Genomic DNA, 22,832 nt, shown 5'->3' on the forward strand with positions numbered 1-22,832 from the left:
TAAAAAGGAAGATGCGTTCCGCTGGGAAGCAGAGCACCAAAAAGCGTTCGATGAACTCAAAGTGTACTTGTCCAGCCCACCTGTAATGGCACCACCTATAAGAGGAAAGCCAATGAAGCTGTATATCTCTGCCACAGATGGAACCATTGGAAGCATGTTGGCTCAAGAAGATGAAGATAGCAAGGAGAGAGCCATATTTTACTTAAGTAGGGTGTTGAATGATGCAGAAACTCGATACACTATGATCGAGAAATTGTGCTTATGCTTGTACTTCTCTTGTGTAAAGCTGAAATATTATATAAAGCCAATTGATGTAATGGTTTTTTCTCATTATGATATAATAAAGCACATGTTATCTAAACCTATCTTGCATAGTCGAATTGGTAAATGGGCTCTGGCCCTAACCGAATATTCACTCACTTACGCCCCACTAAAGGCAGTTAAGGGGCAGGCAATTGCTGATTTCCTAGTAGATCACACTTTGCCTAAAGAAATTGTAACTTATGTGAGCATCCAACCTTGGAAGCTGTTTTTCGACGGTTCCAGCCATAAAAATGGCACTGGAATTGGGATGTTCATAGTATCCCCAGGGGGCATCCCCACGAAATTCAAGTTTAGGATTAAGAAGAATTGCTCGAACAATGAGGCCGAGTATGAGGCACTGATATCAGGCCTCGAAATCCTGATAGCCCTTGGAGCAAAGAATGTTGTCGTAAAAGGAGACTCTGAGTTGGTAATAAAGCAACTCACCAAGGAATACAAATGCATCAGTGAAAATCTAGCTAAGTACTACACGAAAGCTAATAATCTGTTGGCCAAATTCGACGAAGCTAGGCTAGGCCATGTTTCCAGAGTAGACAATCAAGAGGCCAATGAATTGGCACAAATCGCGTCAGGATATATGGTCGATAAATATAGGCTAAAAGAGCTTATCGAGGTCAAAGAAAAACTAAACCCCTCCGACCTCAACATCCTGGTCATTGACAATATGGCACCTAATGATTGGAGAAAGCCAATTGTCGATTACTTGCAAAATCCTGTGGGTACTACAGACAAAAAGACAAAATACAGGGCAATGAGCTATGTCATCATGGGAAACGAGCTATTCAAGAAAAACGTCGACGGAACACTACTTAAGTGTTTAAGCGAAGACGACGCGTTCATAGCAATCTCGGCCGTTCACGATGGGCTATGTGGTGCCCACCAGGCAGGAATCAAGATGAAATGGATCCTATTTCGACAAGGGATGTATTGGCCTACTATCATGAAAGATTGCATGGAGTATGCCAAGGGGTGCCAAGATTGCCAGAGACACGCAGGGATACAACATGTGCCAGCAAGTGAATTACACTCAATCATTAAGCCATGGCCATTCAGGGGATGGGCTTTAGACCTAATTGGCGAAATTAGCCCATGTTCTTCTAGGCAACACAAGTACATAATAGTGGCTATAGATTACTTTACCAAGTGGGTAGAGGCAATTCCTCTACAAAATGTTACCCAGGACACGGTGATCGATTTCATTCAGAATCACATAGTGTATCGTTTCGGGTTACCTGAGTCACTTACTACAGACAAAGGCACAGTATTTGTAGGCCAAAAAGTGGCATCATTCGCGGAATCTTGGGGCATAAAACTCCTAACCTCGACTCCCTATTACGCTCAAGCGAATGGTCAAGTAGAAGCGGCCAACAAGACATTGATCTCCTTGATTAAAAAACATGTTGGTCGAAAACCTAAAAGATGACATCAAACATTGGGCCAAGTGCTTTGGGCTTACAGGAATTCACCTAAAGAAGCTACCGGGGCAACGCCATTTCGACTAGCATACGGCCAAGAAGCGGTGTTACCAGCAGAAGTATATTTACAGTCATGCAGAATTCAAAGGCAAGAAGAAAATCCAAGTGAAGACTATTGGAATATGATGCTTGATGAATTAGTCAATCTCGACGAAGAAAGACTATTGGCGTTGGATACCTTAACCAGGCAAAAGGATCGCGTTGCTAAAGCTTATAATAAAAAGGTTAGAGTTAAATCTTTTATGCCTGGTGATTACGTATGGAAGGTTGTCTTACCAGTCGATAAAAGGGATAAACGCTATGGAAAGTGGGCCCCAAACTGGGAAGGCCCTTTTACAGTCGAGAAAGTGCTTTTAAACAACGCTTATTCGATTAAGGAATTAGGAGGTCGAAATCGACAAATGACGATAAATGGCAAATACTTAAAAACGTATAAGCCAACATTGCATGAAATAAACATCGAATAAGGAAGTAAAAGAAAATAAATTGCCAAACTCGAATGTTTTATTAAGTAGAATAGAGCATTACAACTATGGCAAAGAAACTTTAAAAGGGAGGATTGGCCCTATAACTATTGTATCTGGCCCTAAGAGGCTCCATGCGCCTCAAGACATCCTCTTGTTGGGATTCCAGTCGCGATTTCTCCTGTCGAATATCCAGCTCTTCACGGGCAGTGGAAGAAAGCTTGTCCACCAAGGTTTTCAGAGCTCCCACACTCCCCTCGGGGTCCGCCTGGCTCAGAGCAGCCTTCAACGCTTCAAATTCCTCCATCTTCTCATCAATCTGGTGTTCAGCAAAGAACACTCGAGCAGTAAGCTCCCGGTGTTCTTCGTATAGGGGTACAGCTTCACGCAGAAGGCTCAAGAACTCCTGAAGAGGAATTCTTACCGAGGCAATAATATTCCTCGAAAGAAGCTGGTTAATGAGCCCCGTAAGCTCTTCAGCCAAAGGAAGAAAAGAGTGCAACTCCCAGAATAGGTCCTGATCAAAAGCCAAGCTCCGGATCTGGTTGAGAACACGACGGCTAGCCATGGCTGAAGGAGTTTGTAAGAGCAGGAAAAGAATTCTGGAAAAGAAGCAAGGGAGAGTTTGAAGAAGTGACTGAAGAGAAGTAACCAAAAACGCTCTATTTATAGTATAACCACAAAGGAATGCATTAATTAATGGCGATCAGTTGCCAACTCTTCATCTTATGGTTACAGGCCATGTAGATTACCACTACCATCGTGAATAGCTTTGGCCTTTAATGAACAAAGACTTACATTGAATCAAGAAAACGTGATATAAGATTGCAATAAATGGGTTCATTCCCCAGAAACCAAGCAACGACTACGTAAGGGGGTGCAAGGGAGTTTGAACGGTGCAACAATAAGTGAATAGCCGTCAGAATAAATGCGTAGTGGAAACTGAAAAGACTTGGCAAATTAAACGTCAAATTATACGGCCTACGTGCCAAAACCACTGTCGAAATATTACATGCAAATCGGCATCGAAAGCCATGGTTAAAACAGTGCCATCATTACATATTGATAAGATAAAGTTTTAAAGCAGGAATTTAAAGGAATTCAAACGATCAGCAAAGGTGGAAATCTTGGCATCGAGATCCTTCTTCACGGCCTGGTCAACCTCCAACTCCTTGATAACATCCTTTGTCGAGATGATCAGAGCCTTGGAGTCCTTGGTAAGCACATCCAACTGAGCCTTCACAGCAGGGCCTTCCTCGACCAAATCAGCTCGCTTTTTCTCCAACCTGGTAATCTCTCGATGCAGCTCCTCAAGTTTAGTATCGACTTCAGAGATTTCATCTGCAATCAAAACCTTCCTAGCAGTGAATTTCTTGAAGTCCTCTTTCATTGCTGCGACTTGAGCTTTACCAGAAGAGACTTTTGCTTCCTTAAGGCTAACAGCTTGGCCAACATCCTTGACTTGATGAAAAGTGGCTGAAGCATCCACTAAGAAAGGTTGGCCAAAGCAGCAGCCCGATGAGAATCAAGTTTTTGGCCAAGAAGGAAGACGAGCAATTCCTTAGCAGCATGACTCGCTTGAGGATCAGTTTGGACCTGGTCGAGAAACCCACTGGCGAAAACAATAGCCTTCAGCCGACCCATATTCTCCTCGATTTGCTGAAAATTGGCCACCCCACTAGATTGAGCAGTCTCAGCAGTGGCATCAGCTTGATGGGGTGGAGAATCCCATTCCAAGGTGCCATCGAGAAAGCCATCCAAAGCTGCCAGCGGGTCCTCCTCAAATAAAGTGTCGAGCTTTTCACTAGACACATGAGATGAAGAGCCACCCTTGGCTTGAGGCGAGGGTTGCACAGTGGCAGTCGATTTTGGAGGAGGCATAGGGTTATCATCCTTGCCTGGGAGAGGTTCTGCTTCGCGAATGGGAGAGGTCGCACCTTGAGTTTCCTACAAGAAAAACCTCTTTAATGCCCTTTTCGATGAAATAAAATGCATGTTAGAGGAGCCAACAAAACATGAAAAATATAAAGATACCTGGCAAGCAGATTCCTTAGAAGGGCTCGAGTTGGTGGAGCTTCTGGAACGGCGGGGAGACTTATGACTAGATTTGCTCCTGACCTTCCTCCTTCCCTCAGATGTTGAGGTCTTTTTAGCCGAGGATGCGGCCTTGGGAGGTTTCTCGACACCTTCAGCTTTGGATTTTGCAGGGTTGGGAGCTGGAGAATTCTCACGGGATGGAGGATTGGAAGTGGAATGCTCATGGACATCAGCCTAAAAGAAACAAAACAAACAAGAAATGACTCAGATTAGGAAACCACAGGTTAAAGTGTCACAAGGTACCCTCGAGAATGGAAAACATACCTGAATGGCGGCGTCGCCACCACCTTCTTTGTCATCGACTTCTGGTTGAACATCAGATGCCAACTTAGAAGCCCCACTGGTGGTGGAAACACCAGCCTCTTTGGCCCTCTTCTGACTGGCCGAAGCAACAGGCTTGGGTTTCCTTTTTCGACTCTGTCGAAGAATACGTTAGTTCATAATCCAAAGAAATTGAAAAGAAAAAGGGAAAAGCATGAGGAGAGTACCTTGAGCTTGTCAGCAAGACTGACATCATCATCCTCATCATCATCATCATCATCCTCAATCACGACTGGCTTGTCCTTGGAAGAATGAGCCACTGGGGAAATAACTTGAGGAGCTGGTCGGGTAATGACTTCAGCTGTAAACAAAAGAGAAATTAAGAGGTAAAACAGGAAAACCTAGGCCAAGTCGAAGTATTACCTTGACCAATACGCATGTTCAGCGATATGTGGTTGAAGATTTCGACGGGCACATGATACGGAAAGTTCCATAGGTGGTACTTAGTCCAAGTCACTCGCTTTCGAGGAGGTAGAGCTTGATTGGCCAACACATTTATGTTTACATGGTCAACCCATTTAGGCAAGACCGGTGGAAAGGCCAATGCAAACCTACTCGTAGGCAAAGACGGGAACCTAAAGCCAGTTTTTCGAATAACAAAAGATAGACCCTCCTCACCAGGAGGAACAACTAACTTGGATTTCTTGGCTTTAAATTCCCATTTTCGCCTTAATACTTGAGCTGCTTTCGCAACCGTATCTCGAAGGCGAAGAGTTGGGTAATATACCACACCAAAGAACTCTTGAAAAGATCGAATTTCTGCCAGGTGCGTACCTTTGGTCTTCTTCGGATCCTGCTTCTGCAAAAGAAAAGCATCTGTCATGCATTGCAGACAATCTACGAGGGGCTTCGAAATTTGAGCCCAATACTCAGACCACCAGGCTTTGAAAGCATTAGTGGCATAATATGAAGGAGCGTAAGCGAAGGGGCTCAGGTTGAGGAGTTTCTTGTTATAAAACTGAACAGTCATGTCGAAAGCAGAAGCCCTCTTAATAGCTCCGGGGTACAGGACTAGACTCTTGTCAAATAAAGTGTTGGGTAGAACTTGGCTAAGCCCAAACTGTCGAGAAACCAATTGAGGGTTGTAGCCACATAGAGTGTAGTCACTTCTAGCAAAGCCCACAGTTAAAACCCTAGGAGATAAGAGGGTCCTCCAGAGCGTGATGTGGTGTTCTTTGGGCAATGTAGAATCAGACGCATTAGGGTAAGAATTCCTAAGCCAGAAAGGGCCACGAACAGCCTTGCTGTAAGGAGAGAAACTGGAACGATAATGCTTCAGCTCGAAAAACATGGTAAAGTACTTTCTGAAATCAGCTTCAAAACTCGACGCATCATAAGCAGGGGTCAGGGTCTCGAGCCTGTGGGCATCAATCCTGGTGTTAGAAACAGTTGGAGGATTATCTTGTGCCGGCAGAAGAGATTCGAAGACTGCATTCAACCAAAGTTGAAACAGCCAAAGAGGTCCAGCTGCATTCAGAGAGACGGTCTTGGTATTCCGGATATCCTCGACAGCTTCATTCAGCATTTGATAGAGGTTGCCAAGGACAAGCCTAGCCATAGCAAGTTGTCGACCCTCGTGAAGTAGATTGGCTAAGGGCAAAAGCTTGGCAGGAATACGCAAAGACTTGGTGCAAAAAACATAAGCAGACAGCCAATACAGCAAGAAAGCGACATGTTCAGCATCAGACACCTCACCACTCTCGACGCAATGGTCCTTAATAAATCGACTAAACGAAATATTGTCAGTAGGAATGGAAATGGGGTTAGCAGCTGCAGATGCAGAGTGATAATGGTCACCAATGGGCCATAATCCAGTAATGGCAGCAACGTCCAAGAGAGTGGGAGTAATCATGCCAAAGGGAACGTGGAGGCAATTAGTAGACCTCTCCCAAAAATAAAGTGCACTCAGTAGCATAGCAGGGTTATACGAGATTTGCGACCTCGACAACTGAATCAAGTCTAAAATCCCGACATCCTTCCAGTGTTGTCTCTTGTCTTCCTCAACCCTATCTAACCATTTCAGGTAGGCTTTGTCGTTAGCGGAGGAGTTAGGAGGAGCTGAACGAAAGGCTCGTTTTGGGTCAGCAAGAAATGGCATACGGTAAGAGGGTTGGAATGCCAAAATAAGCTCCTCTCCCCTAACACTAGGGTGAAATGACTCATGTCCTCCAGGAAGACTATTGGGCCTATCATGCTTCACTACTTTCAAAGGACCCAAAATGGCGCGTAAAATACCATTAACAGAGAAAGGAATGAGTACCTGGGATTTCCAGATAGCTCTCTTCTCTGCTTCGTTGGGAGGTTCCGGGATTGCCACGCGCTTGGATTCATCCAGCTTAAGCTCAGTGGCCAACGGAATGGTCTGCTCAGGATTGGAAGCCATTGAAGGGAACGGAAGGTATTCCAGGAAAAATGGAAGAAGACGAAGTGAGAGCTTTGGGGGAAGAAGCTGAAGGTTTGAGAAAAGGTAAAGTTTGAACAAGGACCGTGAGTAGGGTATTTATAAGCAAAAGGGCAAACGGAACCCAGGCCACATTGCGCAGGAATTTATAAAATTTGGAGTCCAAAAGATTATTTTATTAGCGAACTCATGTCACTTCTCAGCTTTTTGGCATAGGGGAAATCATGGCCCTAAAAAGGCTATAACTGTCAGCTAGTGGAGAAGTCTTCAGACGTTATGGCTGCTGATTGGACCTGAAGATCGAATGGTCGAGAGCACAAAGTATTTGAATCGTTAGAATCGAACGGCTGCGATAAAAAATGCTTGGTGTCTCCAAGCTAAAGCAGTCGACAACCAACATTCTTGGGGGGCAACTGTTAAACTAAAAATTACAAGTACTACGATTCTCGACATCATGGTGCAAAGGCACATTCTCGAAAGAAAGGGTTACGGCGAGACCGGCGACTCAGCACATGGTGTCCCCCAAAGCCAAGTTAGTAAGAGCTATATCTCGACAAATTCAGCAGATGAAGAAATCTCGATCATCCTAACAGAAGAGGCAGTTACCGAATAACAAGCAACTACAAGCACGTGCATATACCCACGATGCCACGAATAGCAACAGTCACCCACGACTCAAAACCATCCACGTGGCAATAGAGTCACGTGCGCAAAGACCACCGGCTAAACGTGGGGTATGGCGCCAAAATTCAAAACCCACGAAGCCATTATGCATTCAAGAAAACCGCCAAGAACGTGCGAAGAAAGAACACTATAAATAGAGGAAGTAGCAGCAGAAGAAGGGGTTCCCAACTTAAACTCTGAAAAATTCACCAGAAAGCTCTAATGTCCGCATCAATGAGACTCGAGGAGCGAAACGTGATGATGGAGGAGTATGTTGCAGAACCAACACTTTAGTTTCCCTGCATTTCAGCTTGTTGATTTCCAGTTCTTTTGTGTAGTTTGTTTGTCGAAATCTGCAGTTCATGTAGTTTTCATGCTATTTTGGTTTGTTTGACTGTTCTGTAATCGACTCGTATTCAATAACATCTAGTTTCATTTGAGTTGCTCGTTGTTGTCGAAAACACATTTATTCACACACTACACTTTGGCAAAGCGTTTTCTCAAAAGGACCCTGAAATTTAAACTTCCTTTAGTTGAACTAAGAGGATATTTGTTTACCAAAAATCGACGTAAACACTATGTCTAATGAATATTGATATAATGATCGAAGTTTTTCTTGAACCTCTTGATCTTCCATAGCCTGGTTTTAGCGATATGTTTATGCTGTATATATAATCCCCTAATAGTAATACTTGGACATTACAATCAATTTGATGCTTCCCAAAAAACAAATAATCAATTTAATGAGAAGTGTTTTTCCAACATATATGAATTTGCTTCGTTTCTCACAAATGAATAAAGCAATCCAGAAAATGGAAGAAATTTGGGATTGGCCGATTAGGGTTCTCACTTCTTCTCCTTTTGAGAAAAGGATACATGTGTTATTATCCTAATTTATTGGTTTATTGTATATATACTAAATAGGTTATTTATTAAAATGAAAATAAAAAAATAATGAAATGACTTAGAGTTTATAAAGACATGTGTTACAATATTATTGGAACACTTCTTTAAAGGGTAATTTAACTCAATTTTTACATAGGATTATTTAGAAAACCCCTTTTATTGAACATACAATTATTCATGCACTAGTTTTACAGTTTTACTTGTACATGTGACTTGTCAATTTTGGTTGACTGATCCATCCAATGAGTCAAAGTGTCAAACACCAAGTCAAATAAACAAGCCAATCTGCCTGCAATATGTCACTGATTACGTTTTTGCGTCAACCTTTTCTCTGCATCGTAATGCGAACCATCGAATCTATAAACCAATCTCATCTTCAAACCAAAATAAACAAACTGAATCTCTCATCACATTTCCCACTTCCATCATCTCCTTCATCTCAATCCATTTCATTTCAAACATGGACACTGAAACTAGTTCAGTCAAAATGTTCTTCTTCCCCTTCGTTGGTGGAGGCCATCAAATCCCAATGGTAGACACAGCAAGAGTCTTCGCATCTCACGGAGTCACCTCAACAATCCTAACCACACCTTCCAACGTTCACCATTTCCAAAACTCAATCACTCGCGACCAAACCTCTGGTCTCCCCATCACCATTCACCTCCTCACTGAACAATCCCCCATAACAGACACAGACATGACCGCAGGCCCCATGGTCGATACCTCGTCCCTCCTCGAACCTCTGACACAGTACCTCGTTGATCACCGACCTGATTGTGTTGTTGTCGACATGTTTCATCGTTGGGCAGGTGACTTGCTACACGAGCTCGGAATCCCACGAATTGTCTTCACCGGAAACGGGTGCTTCCCTCGCTGTATAGTTGACAATATGAGAAAGCACGACGTGCTTCAGAATCTGAGTTCAGATTCAGAGCCTTTTCTAGTTCCGGGTCTTCCTCATAGAGTCGAGTTGACAAGGTCTCAGATTCCCATTTTCATGCGGAACATTTCTCAAGGACCTGATAGGCTAAAGCAATTAGAGGAGAAAAGTCTTGGCACTGTTATCAACAGCTTCTATGGATTGGAGCCAGATTATGCTGATTACGTTAGAAATGAGTTAGGAAACAAAGCGTGGCTTGTAGGACCAGTTTCTCTTTGCAACAGAACTGTGGAGGATAAAACAGAGAGAGGGAAGAAACCCACCATTGATGAACAGAGTTGCTTGAATTGGCTGAATTCTAAGAAACCCAATTCTGTTGTTTATCTCAGTTTTGGAAGCTTTGCTGGCATGGCAGAAAAACAGCTCAAGGAAATTGCTTATGGCCTTGAAGCTTCTGATCAATCGTTCATTTGGGTGGTGGGGAAGATTCTCAACTCATCAGAAAATGGGTCTGAAAACTGGCTTCCAGATGGGTTTGAACAGAGGATGAAGGAACAGGGTAAAGGGTTGATTCTGAGAGGTTGGGTACCTCAGATTTTGATACTGGAGCATGAAGCAGTTGGGGGGTTTGTGACTCATTGTGGGTGGAACTCGACGGTGGAAGGTGTTTGTGCGGGGGTTCCGATGATCACGTGGCCGTTGACGGCGGAGCAGTTTTTGAATGAGAAGCTGATAACGGAGGTGTTGAGGGTTGGGGTTCAGGTGGGGAGTAAGGAGTGGGGGTCGTGGGAGGGAGAAAGGAAAGAGGTGGTGGGGAGGGAGAAGGTGGAGGTGGCGGTGAAAAAGGTGATGGTGAAGAGTGAAGAGGTGGAGGAAATGAGAAGAAGGGTCAGAGAGATTGCAGGGAGTGCTAGGAAAGCTGTTGAAGAAGGTGGAACTTCCTATGGAGATGTTGATGCTTTAATTCAGGAGCTTAAAGCTCGTAGATTGGCTAGCCATGTTTAGATTGTTAAGTTAGCCCATGGGGTTACTTGTTTTTACATGTCAACTAGGTGTTTGTTTGGTTTTCAGCTAGGAAGTTTGTTTGAAGCATTAGAATCTGAGATCACGATTTTCAATGCACATTCAGCCAACAAAATGCACTTGTTGAGTTGAGTAAATGTGCTACCACATTCACCAAACTGAAAACCAAACAGGCACTACGTCTATGTTTAGACTCTTGAGGATATAAGAGCATGTCCACAACATAGTTGGTTGCTTATCACGACCCAAAATACCATATGAGTTATAAGTAATTGATACAAATTTCGTTTCAATATGAATTCTTATTTTACTTTAGGTTAGATCTCATAATTTTCGGTTGCTTGTGGAAGAAATATTTGCTTAAATATAAGCAACTAACAACATATGTAGATCTCCTTGGATACACACCCAAGTTAAGCAATAGTTCTTGAAATATTGAAAATCGTCTAAGAGATGATTTAGATATCTCTAATCAAGCAACTTTGATATATTGCCACACACTCTTTTTTTATCCCATTTCTATTGTGCTATTAAACTCGATTTAAGGATTGCTCCGATTTGGAACTGAGTAATTAACTAGTTTGAGCCGCTCGTCAATCAGCCATGCACCAAAATCGGTTCATGTGCATTGTAGGGTTTGGATGGCAAAACTGACAATTCAAAGACCTCCTCCTCAACATAATTATTATTTAAGAAGCTATTCATAATAGCTAAGGGTAAACATCTCTACTATTGTTCATGTTAAACTCTATAAAGACATATTTAGTCATTCAATAAGACCGGCACAACCAATTTTATCACTATTGCTCTTATTACCCTTTGAATTTTTCTCTTTCTGTCCCGGATCTTAGATTGGAGTGCCTTTAAGTAGGTACTTCCCCCACCGTGCTCCGTTGTAGACTTTCAACATGCCACCGTGTGCGTACTGAGTCGGGCATAACCACAGTGGGATAAAATGTACTCTTTGCCCATTTTCTAGAACATCACCATCATTTTTAATTTGAAGATAATAACATTGTTAGAATTTGTTTAATAATGTTATGTTGACAATTCATTTCCACGTTCACCTTAGGTAAAGAATAAGAGAAGAGAGAGAAATTAGTTATATGAGACAAAATGCAAGAGATATGAAAACAAATGTATGAAAATAAAATGTGAGAGAAAGTTAGGTGTTAATGTGTTATCACTTGAATTTGTTTTTAAGAAAAAGAGCATATGTAAGAGCATATGTACTTGGCTACTTGGCTTCCTCTACTATTTTATAAGCTCGCGGTTCGCATGGTATAGTTATAGTCATCCATATGTGTCACATCCAAATTTTGTAAACACTTAAAAATCATACTTAGATTTTGACCAAAAAAAAAATCATACTTAGATAAAAAACAATTTAATATTCACCCGTGCAAAACGAGTCTGCAGTGACAATTACAAGCGGCCATGAATCTTTCATTCTATAAACCGAACAAAACGAAGCCAAACCAAATTATCAGCAACACACACACATCACTGTCTCCCTCATTGCCAATAATCTCACAAACTCAACCATGGGCAACGACAATGGCGAGGTTCACGTACTATTCTTCCCCTTTCTTGCAAACGGCCACATCATACCCTGCGTTGACCTTGCCAGAGTCTTCGCCTCAAGAGGAACCAAAGCCACCATAGTCACCACTCACCTCAACGCACCTCTCATCACAAGAACCATCGGAAAAGCTACCATCAATATCAGAACCATCAATTTCCCTTCCCCTGAAGTCACTGGCTTGCCGGAGAATTGCGAGAATTCCGAGTCAGCACTCGCCCCAGACAAATTCTTCAAGTTCATGAAAGCCCTCGTACTGCTTCAGGAGCCACTGGAACAGGTGATGTTAGAAATAATCATGTAGAATCATTCATGTCATGTTTCATGTTTCGTCAAAAGCTTAAGCTTCGAGATAATTGATTACTTGACATGGTATGAGAACCTGCAATCTAGAGTTCGATTGCTTCAAGCCCAACCGGACTCTCACGTAAAGAAGAGGGTTATAAATAATAATATAAAATCATTCATGTAACTTTTACTCAACAACTCAACAACTGAAGCTTTTGAGATAATTGATTGTTTGACAGGTGATACAAGAAGAGCACCCTGATTGCGTGGTCGCCGACATGTTCTTCCCATGGGCAACTGCCTCCGCCGCGAAGTTCGATATTCCTAGGATCGTGTTCCACGGATTAGGGTTCTTCCCTCTCTGCGTTTTGGCCTCCGTGAGACAGTACAAGCCTGAGGAGAAAGTCTCATCTTACACAGAGCCTTTTCTGATTCCCAATTTTCCTTGTGAGTTGACCCTCACAAAGCTGCAATTGCCTCAAGTCCCTCAGCATGACAAGGTTTTCTGCAAATTGTTGGATGATTCCAACGAATCAGAAGTGACAAGCTATGGAGTAATCGCCAACAGCTTCTATGAACTTGAACCGGTTTATGCTGACTATTACAGGAACCAGCTTGGAAGAAAAGCATGGCATTTGGGTCCTGTTTCTCTATGCAACAGGGACAGTGAAGAAAAAGCAAGTAGAGGAAGAGAAGCAGCGATTGATGAACACGAGTGTTTGAAGTGGCTTCAGTCAAAAGAACCAAAATCGGTTGTTTATGTTTGCTTTGGCAGCATGACATCTTTCCCTGATGCTCAGCTTAAGGAAATTGCAATGGCTCTGGAGGCTTCAGGGCAACCATTCATCTGGGTTGTGAGGAAAGGTGAAGGTGAGAAATTGGAGTGGCTACCAGAAGGGTTTGAAGAAAGAATGGAAAATAAGGGACTAATCATAAGGGGTTGGGCACCCCAAGTGATGATTTTGGACCATGAAGCTGTTGGAGGGTTTGTGACTCATTGTGGGTGGAACTCTGTTTTGGAAGGAGTGTGTGCTGGGTTGCCATTTGTGACTTGGCCAATGTATGGGGAACAGTTTTATAATGCAAAGTTTTTGAGTGATGTGGTGAAAATTGGAGTGGGTGTTGGGGCAAACACGATGATTGGAATGGGAGGAGAGCCTGTGAAGAAGGATGTGATAGAGAATGCAGTGAAGAGGATTATGGCAGGGGAAGAAGCAGAGGAGATGAGAAACAGAGCAAAGGAGCTTGCAACGTTGGCAAGGAAAGCTGTTGATGTTGGAGGATCATCTTCCAATGATTTTAACTCTTTGATTGAGCAGTTGAGGTCGCGTTCACATTGATGTTAGCATGTAGAAACACTTGTTTGTAATATGTAGATCGTTTTTTCTAATCATCATGAATAAATTTCCAACTCCTAGACCAAAACATGGTGTTCTCTAGCATGAAGTAGCAAGCAAAGTGCTAGACCAATATTTACATGGTGTTCCCTAGCATCAAAATAATAAGCATAAGTGCACAGTATATTGCATATCATTCTAGGTAGTTTATATTATGTTTTCATTTTTTTAGAGTGAATTTCTACCTTAATCTATTTTGTAGTGGATATAAGTGAAGCAAGGTTTGGTAGGAGTTCTTGAGATTTTTTCGCTTGTTGTTCAAATGTTGAATGTAACGCCCCAATTTTTCGAGAGTCATTTTAGTAACCTTTTCAAAAAATGTGACTAAATTTTTGCCGAAATAAAAATAAGTGAAAAACTTAACAATAAAGAAATAACTGAATAATCTTATTTTATTAATAAAAGCTTGAGTACAATGATTTCTTCCAAGTTTTAAGACAAAATTATTAAAGTAATGTATGACCGCTCCCGAGCCAACACAATGAGAAGGTCTCTAAGTTACGTTCGAACTTTACTAGCAAACTCAGCTCACCCCCAATGATAGACTCAATCATCACTCCCCAACCCGACTCATAGTCCATGTGTCACCTAAGCCTCCTTCAAAGCTCATAGCCGTCATCCCGCATCATTCTCTTCCGACGATTCTGTAGCTGAACCATCAGTCGCATGGTGAACGTTCAAAGCCGTGTTGTTGCCCATATCAAGCAAGTACACGGTCACATCTCGGTTGGTTGATCGCATGCGAGCTCGTCATCTAGGCCTAAAGCGCCCAAATAAAAAATAAACAAGGGTCAACTTCTAGAATACACACGTCACAAGTATGATAAACTACCCTAACATTCACAAGTATTTTTCTTAAGCTAAGAGTCACAAATAAGAGGAACCAGGGACAAATCTATATGGTAAGGGATGAGGCATTTGCCCCACCACAATTTTAATTTTTCTTACAATTATAGTAATATACAATAAAATATTATATTTATTTGTCCCCACAATAAAACAATTCCCCATAGCCTTGATTTTACATGCATGGGTAGATCAGTTACCCGTATAATATATTTCTTTATTATTTAAATGTGAAGCCACTGTTAGAGTATGGATACATGTTCTCGAATGATAACTCAAATAGTAAAAGTTAGAGAACATATGAGTTGGGTGAGACAAGTCAATGGATCAATTCATGGAGGGTGTAATTTATTTTTCTGATGTACAAAATAAAAAAGAGTTTGAATACATGTGTAGATTTATGAATTTGATTCGAATGCATTTACAATGACCACACCACTTCATTTTTTTATTTTAAATTTAAAATTAATTGTGACATCGTTGAGTGATGAATTTTAATTGGATTACTGTGTAAAACTATATTACACTGTCTCTAAGTTGATGTAGTATGAGAGATGAAGATTGAATGATTATTTAGTTACTTACAAGAGAGAAAAATATTTGAGAGTGTTAATAATATTTTTTTTTTCAATATTTTCAAAATACTCTGTACACCCTTAATTTTAAGGTCATCTTAAGATAATTACACTTATTAAGAAAACCTATAAAAGCATCTACAATACAAAGTTCTGAGTTCTTATTTCTAAGTTAAGAACTAAAAACCTAGTTCTAAACCATTGGAGGAGGCTGAAGTGGAGTTATTAGTTTTTAAGAATAAGAACTAGTTCTTCTATAAGAAGTTTTACTTTTTCAGTTCTTAGCATAAAAAATTAATTTTTTTTTCTCTCATTCATCAACTAATTTAATTTAAGTATTAAATTAGCATTTGAATTTAAATCAAAATTATATGTAAAATAAAAAATATTACTAATATAATGGTATTGTGGACCAGATAAATAGTACTAAGAACTAAGAACTAAGAACTCATGGTTGGAGCAAAATCTGCAAAGAGTTGCTTAAGCACATGTGGCAGTACGAGCCCACATGAATAATGCTAAGAACTAAGAACTAAAAACCTAGCATTGAAGATGCTCTGATAATGTTAATAAATGTATTGACTTAAAAAAAATTATATACACAATCCTCGTATTTTTTTTTTGGCATAAACATCCGGTACCCGGTCACCCTTTGGATGCCGCCAGATTCAGAATTTAGTCACAATACTTTGTTTATTAGAAGAGAGATAGAAGAGAGAGAGATGCAAGTGAGAGATATGAAAGAGATGAGGGAAGTTACCTTGTTTGGTGGGAGAGAGGAGGAGGGAGGAGGGAGGAGGGAGCTGCAACCTACAGAGGTGGGGCCCACCCGTTTATGGGGTCTCTCCAATTTGGAGAGAAACGAAACAGTAATCGGGGAGCTGCGTTTTTTTTTTATTTTTCTACTTTTGGCATACTTAGTGGCGGTTTTAAACCGCCACTTTGTTACTTTTTCTTTAAAAAATATTATTTTAATCAAAAGTTAATTTTTTTTCTCTCTTCCACCTCATTATTTCTCATCTCTCTCTTTTTTATCTTTATCATACCAAACAACCTCTCAATTCCACTTTATTTCTCACATATTTCTCTCTACTCAATCTCTCTTTTCTATACTATCTGTTCTCTATCTCTCTCTACCCTACCAAATATAGTGTTAATGTTCTTTATCCCTCCCCTAGAGTGTATTGTGTGGGGATCGAACCCGAGAGCTATTCCCACACACTCAGCATGTGTTGCCAACTGAGCTGCCTTCTTGGGTACAATCCTCGTATTTACCCTTAATTAATTCATTGTGTATAGTGATTTAATAAAAAAACATTAACTATTAGTACTAATCAAATTTTGGAGTTACAAAATTATAATAATATAAGGGGTATACGTGGAAAAGATAATAAATATTTTTAAAATCAAGTAAGGGGTAGTTTTATAATTAGAGATAGAGGAAATATGAAAATTTGTATAGAACAATTATAATATGTATTCAAATTTTTAATAATAATATATTATGATTTTAAGATTGCATCTTTGTATGTAAATTTTGTCCTCACAACGTCAAACTTTTGGATACTTCACTAAGGGGAACTAATTCATAGTTCTTAGTTGTGTTAGTGAATGCCCATGCACATGCATGCAGACTCTTCGAATATCCTCAACGCTAGATCCATTAAGGAATGGGCAGGAAAAAACGCGACTCCACGGTTGGGATTAGCCAACTGCTAACCGCTTCGTCACAGCTTCACAATTGGGGTTAGCCAATTGCTAATGCACTGCTGCCAATCGTTTTGCCACTCAACACCACAGATTAGCCCATCATGGTCACTAATCATGTCATCAAGCAGTGTTACTAAACTCGGCTCAGACCGACCGGTTTGACCGTGAACAGGGCATGTCACTGGTCTGAGCCAAGAGTCTGACCGTTCATGCAACCAGACCAGTGCAAACCGATATGACTCGATTGGTTCAGTAAAATATCAGTGACTCGGCCTTGACTCAATTAAACCGGCGAGTCAACCAAATTCTTTTAATACCAGATGAAAGAATGGAGAACAGATACAAAAGATTGAAATAGATCGAGGTTCATGTCTAACATCTGTGTGGTCATGATACTAATGTGGTATCTCATATTTCCTTGGTCTCAATACTTAGATCTGGTTGCAGATACAAGAAAAATGAAAACATTTTAACAGAGAAATGTTGAAAAAGAAGAAAGTGGGAAGAAATGCAGCTACAATGGTCGTAACTCAACACAAGTGGATGTGGAGAACAAATATTAGCATTGTTTGGGTGATTTGGACTTTTCTTAGTGGTGCCCAAAAGAATAATAATGATATTAATATGTATTTTTTGAAATGGGCTTAAAAAAACGACAGCCCAATATATTAATTAAAACTTTTACAGGTGAAAAAAAAAAAACAAAAATTCTGCACTCCTTTAGATTCGAACACAAGACTTGTAAAAAAAAAGGAACATAACTAACCACTGCACCACCTAACGCATATAGAATGTATATGTCATTATTTAATATTTATTATACTTATATTTCTTGTTTAATAGGTTGAACCAATGAGCAGTTGAACCTTTGATCATTAATCTAGTGCCTCGACTGAGTCGATGACCGAGTCGAGTTTAATAACACTGCTATCAAGCCCATCACGAGCACTTGATAAAACACAGCACAAACTAGCCCATTCTCGAAAATCACGCCCCTTTTTTCCAAAAAAAACCTTAAAAAATCAAAACTTTCTTTTCCACAAGATCGAAACCTCTTTTCCAAAGCATTTTACTTTGAACATCGAAGAGAACCTCAACATTACTTTAAAGAAAAAAAAACATATTTTTCAAAGTCTTTTCCCTGATTACTCAATCAAATGATCATTCTTTCGATGGTCAGACATTATTTATTTCAAACGTCGCCTACGTCAAACACTTGCCCTCACTAAGGCATCCCTAACAATTATTGTAGCACATAACACAAGTAATTCATATAAAATAATACTTACTATTATTTATTTAATAAGGCCTTAAACCGGATCTTACACTGAAAGAATTAAAGAATTGTTAATGCTTCAGCTCTTCAAGTCTTCATTTTATATACTCCTCTTCTTAGGTCAAGAGACGTTGCATCGTATGCTGCTTGACCGTCCAAGCCTTCAATAGTACTACAAACGATCATTTACTTTGGATTTAATGCTTTTGCTCGTTGTTTTACTTTGCTTTAGGGAAGACTTCCAAAAAGTCCATCCAAGAGGTAGGTACAATCTTCGTGTAGTGGATATTTCCTCTTTGCGTGAAAGTTTGGAGTTAGTAGATAATTGTCTGGTATGACTTGATATGACAATGTTGTACTTTCACTTTTCTCTTCGTTCAACTTTTCTTTTGTAGCTCACGTGATCTGATGTAGGTTCTAAAGCTACTTATCACAAGACTTTCTTCAGCTTCTTTGCTGGACCATGCTTGCTTCTTCATGTATATGAAACTTATCTCTTCTTTGACTGGTCAAATGATCATTAAGAGATGCTTTCTATAGACTAATAGTGGCGGATCCAGGATCCGTAGTCAGGGGGTTCAAATTTTTCAAACGAACGCATCGGTAAAAATATAATTAAAAACAACTTTAATATATTTATACTAGTAAATTATACAAGTCATAATTGTCCTCTACGTCATTTCATATTATGAAGTCTTTGAATAATAAGCACAAAGTCAATGTTATTGTATACATCACTCTCAATGTAAGTAACTAAACAATCGCTCATCCATGTATCTCTCATACAGTTATGCAACCTATTCTTCACAATATATATAGCAGAGAAAACTCTTTCTATAGTTGTTGTTGCATAAGCAAAATCAGTGCAAATTTCAAAAGAATATAAACTTGTGGATAAACAACATCTCTTCATTTTTCAACCAAATTCTCCGAAAGTTGTTGGAGTTCTTTCAAATAGGTAAATTCATGATTCCTACGCATACCGATGATGTAAGAATCTAGAGCATCACCAGACACCAAGCACCACTTAATTAAATGAAGTGAACTCATTTGGATAAAAACTTGCGAATTCAAACACATTTGCCTTATCAAAAGCATAGTTTGCAATAAAGACACAGAGACACATACGTGTGTGAAAGAATGGGGTAAGTGAGTTTGAGTCTTTGATGTAAATAAGTGCAAAATTTAGGCTATTAGTACAATTTAAAATTTTTAGGGGGTTAAAAAAAACTTATATAGGGGGTAAGTGTAATTTGTTTTTCAGGGGGTTCACTTGAACCCTCTCATCCTAGTGTAGGTCCGCCAATGTAGACTAGACTTATGTTCATAGAACGATAGAAAATATGAACGTTGAGTTTCCTAAAAAGTCTTACTCAAAACATGATATTAAAGAAGGACATTAGTTTTAACACCCCCTCAATTAATCCCCCACCCTCCTTTATGCACTAAAATATCTGAAATACCCTTTAAAATTTAATTTCATTCCAAACATATCCCTTTTCCTATCTTATCACTACCATCATTTTTGTTTATTACACCACCCTTCACTTTTACTCTCATCTCATAGTTTTCTTCGTTGCCACTTTTCACACTTAATATATGTGAAAACATTTCATACATTGTAAGTGTGAACCGATGTATGTTCGTTCTCTCTTCACCTTCTTCCTTTCGTTTTAAGTATTTCACACTCAGTGAGTGGAAAACATTTTCACATTCTTAACAGTTGGTTCCTTCACACTCTTGAGGGTGAAATTTGAAAATATTTCACACTCTTGAGTGTGAAATGAAAATATAAAAAAATCAATTTTTTTTTAAAAATAAAATTATTAACAGCTCAATAACTCACACTCTTGAGTGTGAAATTTGAAAATGTTTCACACATTTGAGTGTGAAATTTAATTATTAAAAACTAAATAATTAAAATTAAAAATAAAATTCTTAACACTTGGTTCTTTCACACTCTTGAGTGTGAAATTTGAAAAGATTTCACACTCTTGAGTGTGAAATGAAAATTATAAAAAAACAAAAAAAAAAAATTAAAAAATTATTAACAGTTCAATAACTCACACTCTTGAGTGTGAAATTTGAAAATGTTTCACACACTTGAGTGTGAAATCTAATTCTAAAGAAACGAAAAATTTAAAATTGAAAATAAAGTCCATTCACAATACTGATCTTGAGTGCGAAACTGAATTGTGTTTCACACCTTTGAGTGTGAAACACAATTGTGCAAATTGAGTATCTTTATTCTCTCTTCATCTTCTTCCTTTCGTTTTAAGCGTTTCACACTTAGTGAGTGTGAAATATTTTCACACACATTGAGTGTGAAAATGTTTCACACTTAGTATGTGTGAAAATACTACCACACTTTGACTATCTCTTTATAAGAGAGGGTATTAAGGGAATTTAGAAAATAAAAAAGGGTGTGAGATTAATAAGGGGGTGTTAAAACTAATGCCCATTAAAGAATTATGAATCTAACATTCAACTTTACAATTGTTAATTACTTATTACTATTGTTATTGAGACAAAAATCAAGCGATTTTCAGTTTGATCTAATACCCGCGCATCACATTATTGTTTTATAATATTTTATAATTATAAATTTTTAAAGCACCGTATCAATTATTATATTTTTTTTAATTATAGTATCAATTATTATAATTAAATATATATATATATTCTATTTTTTTCTATTTTAAAAAATACTTCTTAGTAAAAAAATGAAATCAAATGTAATATGTTCTCAACCTTATTACTTTCTATCAATATATTTCTCTTTTCTAATTTTTTTTAAGATATATTAGTAAACAATTTATTATAAATAGACATGAATAGTTAATATTTGAATTTACTTAAAAATTATTTTCTAAAATAACATGGAAGAATATTATAATTAATTTTAAAAAACATATATACATAATCATTAAATACTTTCCAATATATAATAAAAAATAAATTTAATTATTAACTAATTTTAATATTTAGTATTTTTTATTTTAGATTAAAGATATTAATTTTTATATAACTATAAATATTTATTATTTTTTACGCCACGCGCATCTATATTTATATATTTTTTATATTACTATATATTTGTAACTCTTTAGCTTTATTTTTATCCTGTTTAGTTCTTAATATTTAATTCTTAAAAATTTAGCAACTACTTAGACAACTGAATGGTATAAATTACAAAATTATGTATCCGTTACAAACGCCTAAATATAAATTATTGGGGAATTATTTTTTTGACGGGAAATTATTGGGGAATTACCGTCTAACTTGCTGCAAAAGCCGTAAGTTTGCGACGTCATTTTCAAGCATTACTTGGACAATGTAGCAACAATTAATTAATCAGCTGTTTCGGGAACTACTTCAAATCAAAACCTTACACAAACACTTGACAATATTGGGTTTTTAGCCTTTATTCCCCTGTAATAGAAAAATTAATTATTAAATGGACCGCATTCTTTTTTGAATGTAAATGGACCGCATTCTAATAAACAGTTTAAACATGTGCCTTTTATGATTTTTTATTTTTATGTTCTGTTGTTTCTGTATAATATTATTTAATTATTTGATACTTTTCAAAATTATCGAATAGCGAAACATAAAAAGTCTTAACCGATTCTAAAATTAATTTTTTACTAGCACAAGTACCCTTTAGAAGAGGTAAAACTCTGAACTAGAAATTTTAAAGGAATCAAGCCACTTGAAACTAACTAATTCCAATTAGCTAGGTGTCTTTTTTTGGGTTTTAAGAGGATGAGATTTTTTTTGAAATGAGAAAGAGAAAAATTAAAATGATATAATTTTTATTAATTCAATTGCCTAGTTTTTTTTACGGAATTCAATTAGCTAGTTAATTAACCACTTGTTAATAATTTTATGAAAATTGTCCTTTCCATGTTTTTTATTTGTTGACAAAATTAATTAATGGACATATTTTTTTAAAGAAAGCTCCAATTTCATTAGATGGAAAATGTTGATAGTACATGAATCACATAACAATGGACTGTTGTTCCTGTGCATGTTTCTTGTGGAGATTTCTTAATAAATTTGGCTTCAGCTTTCAAAGAAAATAATATATATAGCTAAAATCAGAAATGTTGAAAACATTAATTCGGTCAATTCAAATTTTAATGTCCCAATTAATAAAATATTTTATTTTAGAATTGAATAAACTATATTTTATAATATTTTAGTCATTTATAAAGTAAGTCAATTTCTTAACTTTTACCCTTAGAATTCAAAATATTTAATATGCTATTAAAATAAAGTCCCTAAAATAAATATGCCTTTTGGAGTGATGACCTTTTGGAGTGATGACTTTTAATAATTGGTCAAATGAATTATTCTCTATAAAAAAATTCTATTTTAATCAATAAAAAAATGATAATTCACACCATCAAATAATTTTTTAACAAAAAATTTAATACTCCCTTAATTTGTCTTTGACCAATGAAGTATTGTGATAAATACAAATTTCAAATTCAAAATATTAACTAAACCCCGTAGAGGTGCAACATAGTGCATTGACTCAATCACTACTATAAATCTTTCATCCTTTGATAGTTGATACACACACATAGCCATATCTAACT

The 22,832-nt window shown here is 38.1% G+C and overlaps 2 protein-coding genes across 2 annotated transcripts; both read left to right on the forward strand.

Moving 5' to 3' along the window:
* Nucleotides 1-8,959: 8,959 nt before the first annotated feature.
* LOC130714794 (abscisate beta-glucosyltransferase-like) lies at nucleotides 8,960-10,847 on the forward strand. The gene has a single exon (XM_057564742.1). It carries the CDS (start codon nucleotides 9,112-9,114, stop codon nucleotides 10,534-10,536), a length of 1,425 nt encoding a protein of 474 aa, XP_057420725.1. The 5' UTR covers nucleotides 8,960-9,111; the 3' UTR covers nucleotides 10,537-10,847.
* Nucleotides 10,848-12,007: 1,160 nt separating this feature from the next.
* LOC130711992 (probable UDP-glucosyl transferase 73B6) lies at nucleotides 12,008-13,900 on the forward strand. Its single transcript, XM_057561807.1, has 2 exons — nucleotides 12,008-12,416; nucleotides 12,664-13,900. Exons 1-2 carry the CDS (start codon nucleotides 12,099-12,101, stop codon nucleotides 13,762-13,764), a joined length of 1,419 nt encoding a protein of 472 aa, XP_057417790.1. The 5' UTR covers nucleotides 12,008-12,098; the 3' UTR covers nucleotides 13,765-13,900.
* The last annotated feature ends 8,932 nt before the right edge of the window (nucleotides 13,901-22,832 follow it).

Source organism: Lotus japonicus, chromosome 4 (assembly GCF_012489685.1).
Source record: "Lotus japonicus ecotype B-129 chromosome 4, LjGifu_v1.2".
Classification (NCBI taxonomy): Eukaryota; Viridiplantae; Streptophyta; class Magnoliopsida; order Fabales; family Fabaceae; genus Lotus; species Lotus japonicus.

Excerpts from the sequence above, each read along its gene's own strand:
- LOC130714794 (XM_057564742.1), top strand. The coding sequence starts at position 9,112 with ATGGACACTGAAACTAGTTCAGTCAAAATGTTCTTCTTCCCCTTCGTT.
- LOC130711992 (XM_057561807.1), top strand. The coding sequence starts at position 12,099 with ATGGGCAACGACAATGGCGAGGTTCACGTACTATTCTTCCCCTTTCTT. Across the intron at positions 12,417-12,663 it reads TTCAGGAGCCACTGGAACAG|GTGATACAAGAAGAGCACCC; the intron begins GTGATGTTAGAA and ends ATTGTTTGACAG.